This window comes from Lissotriton vulgaris, chromosome 1_1, assembly GCF_964263255.1.
Source record: "Lissotriton vulgaris chromosome 1_1, aLisVul1.2, whole genome shotgun sequence".
NCBI lineage: Eukaryota > Metazoa > Chordata > Amphibia > Caudata > Salamandridae > Lissotriton > Lissotriton vulgaris.
In genome coordinates, this window is record NC_141685.1 from 1,085,983,895 (window position 1) to 1,085,998,542 (window position 14,648).

Genomic DNA, 14,648 nt, shown 5'->3' on the forward strand with positions numbered 1-14,648 from the left:
AGGAAGATAGTGCAGGATATAAGCAAGGCAAGCACTAGCTTCCAGGAACCCACAACCAAAATCCTATAAGATAGACTGCCTAATGCCCACGAGCACATCACAGGGCACTTACCAACCTAACTCACTTTAAAATGTTTAATTGTACAAACTAAAAAAGCCGCCACCAATACTCCTTCAGTCCCTAGAAGATACCAAGACAACATTTAACAATGACACATAATGAGGAACCTTCCCTTTTATACGACAACCTAAACAATGAGAAACAAATCCTAATGTTCTGCACAGCAAATAACTTACTAAAACTAAGCTACTGTCAAACCTGGGTGATGGATGGGATCTGCAGAATTTTTCCCAAACCATTCACTCAGATATACACCATACAAATATCCCTTTCAATATGGCCTACTATCGAAGCAGCTCCTACTACAAACTCTTAAACCATGTTGAAAAGAAAACAAATAACTACTACCCACACACATAATTAATGACTTTGAACAAGGAATGATTCAGACCATTTAAACATTTACCCCCACACAGCCGTACCAGACCGCTACTATCATTTCAAGCAAAGCATAAGGAAACCCCTTCAACAATCTATACTAATGGCCTAATTATTAGTTTGGCGGTACGATCGCCTGCTGAGCCCGTGGTGGAGGTGTGGCCACTGCTGAAAATATTTTTTTATATAAATAATAATAAACATAATATGTTATTACATCAATCTAAACATTACCTACAACTCTAATACTAAATAAGACTGAAATAATAAAATAATATATAATTATTTACATGAAAAATGTAAACCTTACCAACCAAAAATTGCTCAAAGAACAAACAAAATCAACAACTTAAGGTAAATTCAACACATAAGACATACATTTCCAAATAACAATCACATAATATTTAGACAACCAATAATATATAACATTTCCCACCTAAAAAAATAAAAAATAAATATGACTTACTGCTCAGTAGCTACAGACCTTCCTCTATATACATGTAATCAAAAGAAAAAATCCAACAAACGGAAAACGTTTTTTCCAAAAAAGCCCCCCAAAAATGCAAAAATAAAATGAATACAATAGACATCCCTCAAAGCGATCCAAAGTATGTAGAAACCATAAAAAACCTGAAACGTGTTTAAAAAAGAAAAGCTCCTGAAACCCCCCCCAAAAAATCAATGCAACAAAATATGGTTTGTTCTACACTAAAAGTGATTTTCTTTAAAATAAAGTTGTAAAAACTCCCAATACCCATAGGACATGTTCATTGACAAAACCCTGTTAAGTAAACAAGAAAACCTACCCATAAAACACATAACATTCCCAAAATTCCATGTACAGTACACTTATTTATCATAAAATGTGTATCATAACATAATATAACATAAGGAAACATTACTAAAATATTGTTTTAAACCCCAAACTACACACTAATAAAATCCACTACTACTAAAACAACTAAAGGGCCTATTTCGATGTCGGTTGGAAAGACTCCGACCTCTGGTCATAGAATTTCAAACCAACATCTATGGTTTTACTTCCGACCAACAAATTAAAATGTAGGCGGTCCAAAGTGAAACCGAACGGTCATTCCGGCTGGATTCCGATGGAGTCGAAACCAGCACGTAATCCCTGTAGGACGGCGTTCGCGTTGTTGGGATTACGATATTGGTTTCTGACAGGCTTTCCATGCCAGGTTTTCTGACATGGAAAGCCTGTTAGAAGGTGACTTTGGTGGCCCCTAGCATGGCCCCCTTCTCACTGCGGCCTCCGGTTGGGGGTCAAGAGGCCATAAGGTGCCTGCCACATGGTGCGGGATTTGCACAAACTCCCATTTCTCTATGGGAGCTGGTGCTACGGCAGCTTTACTGCCGCAGAACAAACTCCCACAGTGAAATTATAATTATGCAGTTGGGACTGCTGACTGGAGGTCGGTCGGTCCCGAATCCACAATGATGTCGGTCAGAGGCAACTCTGACTGACATGATAATAGGGCCCTAAATGTACAAGAAACCCACAAATAACAAAATAACTATTCTCTAGACATCCCCCTACAGACCCCTACCCTCAATACCCTTACAAAAAATACTTTAAAGGACTCACCTGTTTTGATGAACAGCGGCTCCTTACATTGACCTGGATCCCGGAAAAAACGAATAAAAATGACAAAAATAGACTACATAGTAGAAGGTAGTGGTAAAATAAAAAATGGCCACTAAACCAAAACTAAATAAAATACTATCTCCCCATAGAAACGAATGGTAGAAAATGTGAAAATGTTGAACAAACTATTTAAAAATCTTAAAAAATATTAAACATGTAAACATGTCAAAACTGTAAAAGAATGTGAATAACAATTAAATAATAGTATAAACTATATGCAAATATTTAATATATATAAAAAAAATTATGTTAAAATGTTGTTGAAAATATGTATATAACACTTTAGGAAAAGTTAAAAAAAGGTTACACAATGGGGAAAAAAGTGGAAAATGTACAACATGCACAACTATTTAAGTATGAAATTCATTTTGTATGTATTAATAAAAATGTATGAAAATGCTTCTATTTTTTTCTATATATAAATGTTTATTTTAAAGTCTAGCAAAATGTTTAAAAATGTAAACATAAATAAAATAAACTTTAAAAACAAATAAATTCACAAAAATGTGCTACATGTCTTTATTATATAAAAATATGTCATTAATAATAGTATTTATTGCAAACATACAACAATGTTTCTTATATTGCTAAATACCAAGAGTATTTAAATCACACAAACTATTTCTACTACATAAGTCAAGTCAAGTCAGAGAATTTATATAGCGCACTACCTACCCAGAGGGTCTCAAGGCGCTTAGAAAGGGGAGGAGGATTACTTGTCAAATATCCACGTTTTAAGTTGCTTTCTGAATGCTAGGTGTTTCTGGGTGAGGCGAAGGTAAGCGGGGAGTGAGTTCCATGTTTTAGCAGCCAGGTATGAGAAGGATCTGCCTCCCATGGTGGTCTTGTTGATGCGAGGTACAGTGGCGAGGGCTTGGCTGGAAGAACGTAGTTGGCGGGAGGGGGTGTAGAAGGACAGTCGTGAGTTGAGGCATTCTGGTTCGATGTCGTAGAGTGATTTGTGTGCGTGGGTTAGCAGTTGGAAAGTGATTCTCTTATTGACGGGTAGCCAGTGGAGGTCTTTCAGGTGACCAGAGATGTGTTCGTTGCGCGGGATGTCTAATATGATCCTGGCTGAGGCGTTTTGGATTCGTTGGAGTTTCTTCTGGAGTTTAGCGGTAGTACCTGCGTAGAGGGTGTTTCCGTAGTCCAGTCGGCTCGTGACTAGAGCATGGGTGACTGTTTTCCTTGTTTCGGTGGGGATCCAGCGAAATGTTTTTCTGAACATGCGAAGAATGTTGAAGCAGGATGAGGATACGGCGCTGACTTGTCTGTTCATTGAGAGTGAAGAATCCAGGATGATGCCTAGGTTCCGTGCGTGGTCTGTCGGGATGGGTGCTTTTCCAAGGGCTTCCGGCCACCAAGAGTCGTCCCATGCAGAGAGGGATGTACCTAAGATGAGGACTTCTGTTTTGTCTGAGTTCAGTTTCAGACGGCTTTGTTTCATCCATTCGGCAACTTCTTTCATTCCTTCGTGTAGGTTAGTTTTGGCGGTGCTGGGGTCATTGGTGAGAGAAAGGATTAGTTGAGTGTCATCCGCGTAAGAGATGATGTTGAGGTTGTGTTGGCGGGCGATGGCCGCGAGGGGGCTCATGTATACGTTGAAGAGGGTGGGGCTGAGTGAGGATCCTTGAGGTACGCCACAGATGACTTCAGTGGCCTCGGACTTGAATGGTGGGAGGCGGACTCTCTGGGTTCTTCCGGTGAGGAACGAGGTGATCCATTCAAGTGCTTTTCCTTGTATTCCGATGTTATTGAGGCGTTGTAACAGGGTGCTGTGGCAGACTGTGTCGAATGCTGCAGAGAGGTCGAGGAGGATGAGGGCGACTGTGTCTCCATTGTCCAATAGAGTTCGAATGTCGTCTGTTGCTGCGATGAGGGCGGTCTCAGTGCTGTGTTTTGCTCGGAAGCCAGATTGTGAGGAGTCGAGGGATTTGTTGGCTTCGAGGAAAGCGGCGAGCTGGTTGTTGACGGCTTTCTCGATGACTTTGGCCGGGAATGGAAGGAGCGAAATGGGCGGTAATTTTTGAGTTCGATGGGGTCCGCTGTGGGTTTTTTCAGAAGGGCGGTGAGTTCAGCGTGTTTCCAGCTTTCCGGGAAGGTGGCGGAGTTGAAGGAGCAGTTGATGACGTCTCGGAGGTGCGGTGCTATGACGGAGTCTGCTTTGTTGAAGATGTGATGAGGACATGGGTCTGTGGGGGATCCTGAGTGGATGGAATTCATCAGGCGGATTGTGTCCTCAGTGGAGATTGGGTTCCAGTCGTTGAGGGTGTCGGGGGGAGAATGTTCAGCAAATGGTTGGGTGGGTTGGTCTCCGGGTTGGTTGTCGAAGCTGTTGTGGATGTCTGCAATCTTGTTGTGGAAGAATGAGGCTAGGGAGTCGCAGAGGGCTTGAGAGGGGGTGATGTCGTTGGAGTTGGCCGAGGGGTTGGAAAATTCCTTGACGATGTTGAAAAGTTCCTTGCTGTTGTGGGCGTTGTTGTCAAGTCGATCCTTGAATGCTGTTTTCTTGGCCTTTCGGATTAGTTGGTGGTGAGTGCGGTGGCGTTTTTGAAGGCGTCCTTGGTGCTAGTGGTTGGGTCTTTTTTCCAGGCCTTTTCAAGGGAGCGGCAGAGTTTCTTGGACTGCTTAAGATCATCGTTGAACCGTGAGGCCTTCTTGCTGCCAGGTTTGCTTTGACGTTTTTTCAGTGGTGCTAAGGTGTCGGCGGTGTTGGATAACCATAGGGTGAGGTTGGCGGCGGCTTGGTTTGGGTTAGAAGAGTGGGCTGGGGTGTTTAGAAGGAGCGATGCGGAGATCTGGTCGGTGGTGATTTTGTTCCAGTTTCTTTGCAGAGTTGGTTGGAGGTGGTTGGTGGGTTTTGGCTTGTTGTAGGTGAAGTGAACGCAGCTGTGGTCAGTCCAGAGGAGATCCGTAGTGTGGCTGAAGGAGACATGATTGCTGGAGGTGAAGATGGGGTCGAGTGTGTGACCTGCGATGTGGGTGGGGGAAGTGACTAGTTGTTTAAGTCCGAGGTTGGCGAGGTTGTCCAAGAGGGTGGTGGTGTTGCGGTCGTTGATCTTTTCGAGGTGAAAGTTGAGGTCTCCCAGAAGGATGTAGTCTTTGGAGGGGAGCGCGTGTGGAGTGATGAAGTCCGTGATGTCTTCACTGAATTTTGCGCGGGGTCCTGGTGGTCTGTAGAGGAGGGTGCCTCTGAGTGTGGTCTTGGGGTCGATGTGTATTTGGAAGTGAAGGTGTTCGGAGTTGGCGAGGTTGGCGTCAGAGCTGGTTGAGATGCGGATTGATTTCTTATGGACGATAGCGATGCCTCCTCCTGTGTGGCTGGTACGGTCCTTGCGTGTGATCTTATAGTCTTCAGGGATGGCAATGGTGATGTCTGGGGCGGAGGAAGCGTTCATCCATGTTTCCGTTAGGAAGGCGACGTCTGGAGAGATGGTGTCTAGTAGATTCCATAGGTCAATGGCGTGTCTGTGGACCGAGCGGGTGTTGAGAAGGATGCATTGTAGGTGGTTGGGGTCGGGAATCTGTGGTGTGGTCATAGCGGAGATGCAGTTGGTGCCGCTGAATTTGCAGGAGTAGCAGGAGAAAGGTCCATGAGTGAGTCCAGGAGCGGCTTGGACGCAGTTGGGGGCGCGACCGGGGTTAAGGGCTAGGAGGGTGGCGGCATCGTAGGTGATGCGGGAGGGCAGCGCAGCGCGAGGGGCAGGGGGTCTGGCGCTGGGCGCGGTCCAGGCGCGGACGGGCGTAGACGGGCTTACCTGTGGCGCACCTTCGGCGCGAATTGGGCGCGGTCGCGTCTACAGGGCGAGGAGCGCTATATTAAGTCAGTGGGAGGGCGGCTCAGCTGGGAGGCGGGTCGGGCACACGAGGACGACAACAAACAAACAAAATGGAGGCGGGGGGAGGAGCAGAGCGGAGCGCTATTGGCAAACGCGCAAACAATGTTAGGAAACAGCAAAATTGAATAGCTAGAGCGCTAATTAGACAAAGCGCTAAACAAGGCACACAGCAGGCGAAAACAAATGCAGGTTTTGAAGTGATTCTTAAGCAGAGCAGCGCTACGATACCAGGTGTCAGCCAGGGACACAGGGAGCGACCACTCAGTAATAAAGGTTTACATACTAAAAAAATTATAAAATTAAAAAATCACAATCCAACATAAACCATTTTTAGCAAAGCGTTGGACACTAAAGGGGTGACATTTACTATTCCCACGCCTATCTATACCAGCTTCGGGAAGGTGTTGGACACTGAAGGGTTGACATATACTATTCCTACTCGAATATATACCAATCAGGGAAGGTGTTGTACACTAAAAGGGTATTTACTTATTCCACTCCAATTAAGAACAACTTGGGGAAATTGTTGGACATTAAAGTGTTGACATTTACTATTCCTATTCAATCTAAAACAATTTGGAAAAAGTGTTGGAAACTAAAAGTGTGACATTTGCTATTCCCACTCCAATCTATACTAATTTGAGGAGGTGACGGCCACTCAAGGGATGACATTTACTATTCCCACTCCAATCTAAAACAATTTGGGCAAATTGTTGGACAATAAAGGGTTGACATTTACTATTCGTACTCCCATCTATACCAATTAGAGAAGTTGTTGAACACAAAAATGGTGATATTTACTACTCCCACTCCAATCTATACCAATTTGGGAAAAAGGTTGGATACTAAAGGGTAACATTTACTATTAAATCACAAATGTGTACGGTAGGTTCGATAGAAGAAAAATGTACTGTTTCCTTATTTAGGAGTACAAGTCAGAGTCCAATTAGAGACGTCATAGAACTACTGCTGGGATATGTGGGAAGAATATTCTTATGGAAGAGAAAGTCTCACACATAGTTTATGTCATGCTTCATCCTCAACCTCTCCCCACCTTGGTGGCACACTGCTACCAGGGCAGACTCAACCTCCTGATGGACTCAGACGAAGGAGGGAGTTCATAGATAAAATCTACAGACAATGGGGAGATCCCGGTAAATTAAAAACACGTTGTGGTTCCCTGGTGTATCGCCTTTAATAATGAGGACCTCAGATTTAAAAAACCAAATCAAGATGGTATTTTGAGAGCAATGGCTCAAACATTCTCTCTAAGCCAATACGTTTCTGGCCAAATATTGAGCCATATTTTGTTTCCAATGGTTTTTTTTAACACAGGGCATCATTAGGATGGTGGGCGGACTTTGTCCGCCCGCCATCGTGACGTAAAAAGAGACCACCCGCTATAAGTGCGGCGGTCCCATGGGGGTGATTAGGATGTGCCCGGCACACTGGCGGGCGCATCCTGCATTTTTAACATTGCGGCGGGCTGTGCTTTCAGCATCACCCGCCATAATGACAAAAATGCATGTTGTGCATATGTATGCACAATGTGGCAGGCACCGTGTGGTGCCTGCCATGTTGTTCATGCACATGCAGGGAGTACCATAGGTACCCCCCATGAGCTCCCCCCAACATTTGAGGGGCTCGCAACGGGCCCCCAACTTCAAAATCCACATGCCTTTCCGTGGCGACATTGCCGCCACAGAAAGGCTGCCTCCCACCTACAGCCTGATATGGATGGCGGTGTCTAGCAGACACTGCCACCATATTAAACCTTTTTCCGCTCGGTCGCCTTGTCGAACAGGTGGAAAAGGGGCGGACGGTCTTCCCGTCCGCCGCAGTACCGCCCGCCATACTAATATGGTGGGTGGGGGGTGGTAAAAGGGTGGCGGGCAGTGAAGATGTAGGGCAGATCGCCACTGCGATCCGCCCTACATCCTAATGGGTCCCCACAGTGTCAGAGTGGGGAAATAGTATGAACACAAAACAGAATGCTGCTTCAGTATAATATGCGTGGAAGCTCTGCAGCATTCTTTGGTCATCTAAGTGTATTATGAAAGCATTAAGTTAAAATTAAAATAAGTAAAGTATCCAGTTTTCCTTTGGTTCACTGAATCACATTGCATGGCTCTGCCCAATATTGACCATCACGTTCAAAAATGGCAAAATGAACTCCATCTTTTAGGATATGTGATTACCTCAATTCAATATGTTTCCCTGTATGCATCCACTCAAAGCCGTCAATGCCCCTAACAACACACTCCTACATGACATGGACAGCCACTAACCATTCAGGGATATCAACACGTGTTACATAAAGTGTCTGAGACCGCAACCAACATTTGGATGAATGAAATAAAGGGGACACGAGAGATAGCACCCATGGGCACAAATGCCACTATGGTGTGTGTGCTAAACAGCATTTAAAGAGGTGGAACGGGCCACTAGTGGGAATGGAACCATAATACCGTTATCAGAGTATCTTTTAAAAAATAACGCCCCATTGGAGTTATTAGAAAATCAGCAAGTAGGACAATGTTTTCTTAAACAATATTTAGGACATAAAAATTGTCCGAAGATATTTATTTATGAGATATTCTAGCATAAAATCGCCTAGTGCTACCAAACCTTGCGTAAGTTGAAGTTTGCAGGAAAAGACTCACCTGACTGAGATGGAGAAGTCTCCGGGAGAGCTCTGGCTGTCTCGGATAATAAAAAAACCCAGGCCCTTCCTCATGAGGATGTCTTCTGCCTCGTGTCTGGAGAGACCCTTGTGATACCACCTTGGGAGGAAAACAGCGATTGGACATACATTTAATTAAATCAGAAGATTAAAATGACACATTTCTTATATTATGCTTGATAATTTGGGGTCGCTCTGATGAGCATGCAAGGGCAAACAAGCATGTGAGGAAAATCAAGGGTAACCAAAAAAATGCTTACAACCTTACAGATCATTGCAAATGTTATACTTTACTGTCCAAGTTGAAAAAATGCCTCCATCTCAGTTAACCTTCTCCTGTTTGGGAGCTACATTTTGGAAATCCCAAAACACTATCACATACTAAAGCTAGTGGTTAGAGCTCCTATGGCAAGTGTTCTTACTAAATCACAGATTGTAATATTCTGCTGCGTTGAAAAACCCCTGCTGCATTTTCCTGCAAAAAGAGTATGTTTGTTTCAATTAACAATATTTATGGCAAAAGTTCCAAAGCAATTCATTTATTGTGGTTATGAAGTAAAATTAATTCACAGAACTTCTAAGGCTGGGAGAGAAATAGGATATTATTTAAAGTTTGACTGACAACCCACCATCTACCTTGGTGCTGGAGGCCATTAGAGAATACCGTCCACCATATTGAGAGATCTCCGCTAGCTTGGCAGGAGCTCTATGTGCTTTCAAAGGAGTCTCCACCACGGCAGCTTCTCTGAAGGCACTGAAAATTGGCTGAGCTGCCGCCATGTTTCATGCACCCACTCACTGAAGTTTTTTGTTTTTCTAAAACAAACTCACGAAGCAGGAGATTGTTTTTGTAAAGCAAAAAATTAATGATCCCTGACACTTCGGAACTGTATTCCAAGGATGTGGGAGTAATTGTTCTATTTTTTCAGTTTGGAACCTTCAGGCTTTTCCTAGCGGTCTCAAACAGAAATAAAAGTACATCAAACTATCAGCTATAAACAGGAGGGACAGTTAGATGCCGTAACACCGATGGCCCCAAATCCATCAGGCCATTGACATAAGGGTTCTGGCAGCAGAGCCAGTGGGGGCACTGCCGTCAGAAACATGATGATGTTCGCCTGGCTCTCAATCTCAATCAGTTTTCTGGGTAGAGTACTGCGCCACATATGCATGTACCCTGTCCATTAAACTCTAAATTTAGGCCCCTACCCATAGATTCATCAAGCATCCATTTTGCGATTCCTTATTAGCGAAAAATAAGGATTCGCTAATAAGGAATAGAAAAATGCTATGCATGAAGAACTCGCTTAAAAAATAGCGATTTCTTAAAATTCCTTAATTTCGACTCGCAAATTGCGACTCGCAATTAAGGAATACCTTCTCATTCATTCCTATGGGCCTAGAGGCCCATAGGAATGAATAGGAAGTCAATTTCAATTTGCGATTCTCAATTAGAGAATCGCAAATTGAGATTGCAATTTCAAGGGTGCCAGGGTGTCAAAAGGACACCCTGTTGCACCCCTGAAATCTGCATATGGGTACATCTTGCACACACACATGCCCTAAGGGCATGTTTGTGTGTAAAATGGAACTTTGAAAAATGCACTTTAGTGCATTTTTCAAAGTGTTTGCAAATTACCTTGAAGTTCAACTTCATGGTAATTTACTCCCCCTATTAGCGAAATCGCGAATTTTTTAACTTTTAGGCATTGCATTTAAGGAATCTCAATTTGAGATTCCTTAAATGCAATAGCAATTTAAGTAATCGCAATTTTGCGATTTCTTTAATTGCGATTTTTGCATTTGGGATGATGCACCCCAAATGCAAAAATACTGGTCGCAAAGGGGCAGATTCTGAGAATATGCCCCATTTGTGAGCGGTGTTTAGCTTGATGCATCTATGCCCTAGTCTTTAATTAGGAAGGTATAAGGAAATCACTCTTTGACCTGTGAGTGATGCTTTCTAGTAGAAATATTCAAAGATGAAGGGAAGACATATTTATCTCTGCCTAAGAAAATGACTTAACATGTCAGTTATTTTCTTTGCCGAACATTGATTTTTAAATCATTCCCCTACCTGTTGCCACAGAGGACTGATCGGAGTCCCGGGGGGGGGGCCGACGCACTCCTGAGGCCACGCCGAGTGCTGCCATTGTCTCCTGCGTGTGGGGACTACATCACCCAGCACCCCGTGCGGTAGCAGCGCCGCCCAACACGCCCAACGGGGTCACGTGCACCAGGAGGTGCTTAAAGAGGGGCCAGGGCTCCCGCAGCGCGGGACACGTGCGGGCCAAGGGCGGGCCCGTCCGTGCCCGTCCATGCCCGTACGTGCCCGTAAGAGGCTGGAAGAGGCTGGGCTGGGCCAGGTTATTTTAGTTTTTTGTTTGGACTTCCTGTGATTATTGCTTTATATTTTATGCAGATTATTTATATAATAATTGTACCTCTATGTTATTAGTGGGCAGCCTCTCTGTTTGGGAAATCCAGTACTACACCTGTTGGTGTTTTTTTGTGTGGCCCTAGTGGATTAAGGCAGGCTTAAGCTATATATCACCTTAGGTTATCTACTATGGGGAGGTGCAAGATTCAGGCAAACCAGGTTGGGCCCATAGGCAGTGCAAAGGCAAGTTTAACAACCATGGACGCCTTTCTATCCAGAGCTGCCTCAGTGATAGACAGGGAGATTAAGCTGGTGAACAGGTGATTATCCAGATCCCCAACTAGTGGTCTTTTACCTCTTTTGGGTGGGTCAACTGACCATTTAAACAGCTGTGTTGATGAGGCTGGAAGTACTATGCTCACACAGGGGCTTGGGAACTCTTCTCAAGACACGGATGTGCTTTCCCCTGTAACAGAGCTACAGCAGGATGAAATAGCAACACCTTTGCCTCCTGATGTTACTGCCGGAATTAGGCAGAGGGCCGTCCCCCTAGCTACCAGAAGAAAGAGAGGGGAAAGCTCTATTATTGACATTGAGACATCGGGCGATTGTAATCGGCCATCTCAACCGAGGGGATCATGCAAATCTTACGGCAGAATGGAAAAAAAGGCAAAGCTAGATGTAGGTAATTCCTATTTACCGACTCTTAAATACCAAATTTTACCGATTCGGTATTTAAGAGTCGGTAAATAGGAAGGGGGGAGATGTAGGTAATTCAAATTTAAGAATTACCGAATCGCTAGGATTCGGTATTTACCGATTCGGTAAATACCGAATCGGTATTGCCCACTGATTCCTATGGGCCATGAAGCCCATAGGAATCAATAGGCAATACCGATTCGGTATTTACCGAATCAGTAAATACTGAATCCTGCAAGGGTGCAGGGGGTGTCACTTTGACACCCTCTAGAACCCCAATTCCGGACTTGTGTGCCATGTGGCACACAGACATGCCCTAAGGGCATGTCTGTCTGTCACATTGCACAGGTGTGCATGCACAGATGTGCATGCACACCTGAATTCGGTATTTCACCACACAATAGGATTGTGTGGAAAAAAAACGATTCTTAAGGGCCTGTGGCACTCTTAGGAGTGCCACCTACATGTGGATTTACCGAATCGGTAAATATACTGATTCGGTATTTTACCGATTCGGTAAATTTACTGATTCGGTAAATTTACAGAATCGGTAAAATATAGGCCCCCTACATCTGAAAACCCTAATACCGGTCGGTAACGGCCGAATTCAGCCGTTACCGACCGGTATTAGGGCTCCTACATCTGGCTTTTAATCTGATACAATGTTAGCATCAGCACCAGAAAGCAGGCCACCACTGTCAATAGTTACCCCTGTGGTTACCCCCCATTGATGGAAGTATTTAAATCCATTCTATGCAGCATGCTGGAAGATAAATTACGACCTATTATGGTTAAACTACACAACATTGAGCAAAGTATAGCAGACCAGCATAAATGTATACAATCAAACCTATTGCGAAGTTGTGCAGTGCCAGCCCACGTAGAATTAAAAAAGGCATCGGCAAGGGCTCCCATAGTGGGGACGTCTGGAACCACCTGTCCTCCAATTATTAGTGCATCCCCTGCTATAATCACGAATCTTAGCATGCCAGGGAGGGTGAGCGGAAAGGCTCCCGACTGTTTGCTATCAAACGGGGTTCAGCCTGAAAAACAAGCTGGACCAGCTTCTAGTTCTGCAGGGAAAAATGGGGGTGTGCTGCAGGGGTCTTCATATCACTTGCAGCAGAATTTACCAGTTATTGACCTCCTGCCACAGTCGACTCCGCTGGTTATTTTAGGGAATGTGCTAACTCTCCCAACTGGTACAAAGGAGGACTTTTCACAACTTAAAAACAAAGTTACTCATTGGCTGTCCAGCAATACTGGTGTTGGACCAGCGATTGAACGTAATATTATTATTGTATGCCGTGTTGCATGGCTGGGAAGATCGAGGAAATCATGGGAGGGTGACTGTATTGTGGTGAATTTTAACAACCCATTGCCTGTGGGGACATTTTTTGGGAGGTTCAGGCTGGACTGGTAAATAGGGGTCAAGGCATTCAGATACTGCCTTTGGGATTTTTCTATAAGGCGGAGAAACCAAGGCAGGCTAAAAATGAATATATCACGCTACCTGTGGCCTCAGAACCCGGTGGAGTCTACCAGGGCCAGATATTTTAAACCTTTGGCTGATGGGTATAACTTGTTGGGGGATCGTTGTTTTTCTTCTTTTCCTCAGGGATCAAATAGATTTGCAGCTCTTTCTGGGCTGAATGATTGTGATTGACTGAGCTATAGTGTAGAGCCCCCAGATTTAACTGCCCGGCTGCCCGTGGCTATTGACGTTTTTCACGGTGTAGGGTCATCAGTCCAGCCACAATCTGAGTTATCTTGAGACATTGGAGGTTTTATCCGGTGTAGGGCGACCTGTTCTAATGCCGGTGGAGTTGCCCAGCCCTGTGATACTGGATAGGTCCAAGACAGAGGACTATAATGTTATGTCTTGGAATATTGCTGGGTTGGCAGAGAAGATCATAGACCCGTTGTGGGTGCAGTTCATCAGGCATTTCTCAGGGATGTGTCTCCAAGAGACATGGCTGGTGAACTGCAATCTATAGTTGGAAGGGTATAAAGCTTTTTATGTCCCTGCTTCCCCAGCAGTCAGCGGAAGAGCCAGGGGTGGTTTAGTTATTTTTATTTCCTTGTCGCTGAACTGTCACATTAAGGATATTCCCTCTTCTTATAGCGATTTCCAAGCGATTGTATTGAGGCGCGGAAACTCTAGCGTGTGTCTGATAAACTTTTATAATGCAGTGAACAGACAGAGGGTTTGTAAGTTAGCTGAATTGAACAGCTTTGTTAGGCAGTATTGTGGCTTTTTTAGCAATAGACTTTTGATAGCAGGAGATTTTAATGTTCACCCGTGTGGCGACCCTGAACCCACTAGTATGGGTAACATGGGCTGCACAAGGATTAGGGGTCTCCATTTTGAGCACTCTGTACAAGGGGATATACTTAATGATTTGCTCAATCAATATGACTTGATCTCTTCAATTTCCTTTGCACCACCATCCAGTAAACAGTTGATCCCGTCTTTTAAAGGCCACAGTAACGGGTTTATCATTGATTATATTCTGATTTCTGCAAGCATTTAGTCACTTTTGCAGGGATTTTCGATCATGGAGAGTGAATTCAGTGACCACAATCCAGTGTGTGTACACCTGGCGGGTAGTATTTTTGAGAAGAAGGCCAGGGTGGTACCCCCGGGTACAATGATTCCTACTGATGGCAAACGTCGCCTCAAATGGTCCCAAGTAACCTTTTTTATGAAAAAGTTAATGAATCTTGTGCCACAGAATTAATCTTTTGTGGAGAACCTGACTCTTCTGCTAAGGGTATTCTTAAAGCTTTTGAAGGGATCGTTTCCAAGGTGGGGACTTTATTAACTGTTCCAGTACAAAGAGCGTTGTCTGTTGACCCCAAATGGTTCAATCCACTTTGCT

The 14,648-nt window shown here is 44.2% G+C and overlaps 1 protein-coding gene across 1 annotated transcript in view; it reads right to left on the reverse strand.

The window, feature by feature from the left end:
• The window catches only part of GRAP2 (GRB2 related adaptor protein 2), a 537,997-nt gene that overhangs the window by 256,782 nt on the left and 266,567 nt on the right, over positions 1-14,648 (reverse strand). Inside the window, exon 4 of the mRNA XM_086963467.1 lies at positions 8,668-8,787. Within this exon, the coding sequence (XP_086819593.1) occupies positions 8,668-8,787 (120 nt within the window). The remainder of the gene's footprint in view (positions 1-8,667; positions 8,788-14,648) is intronic.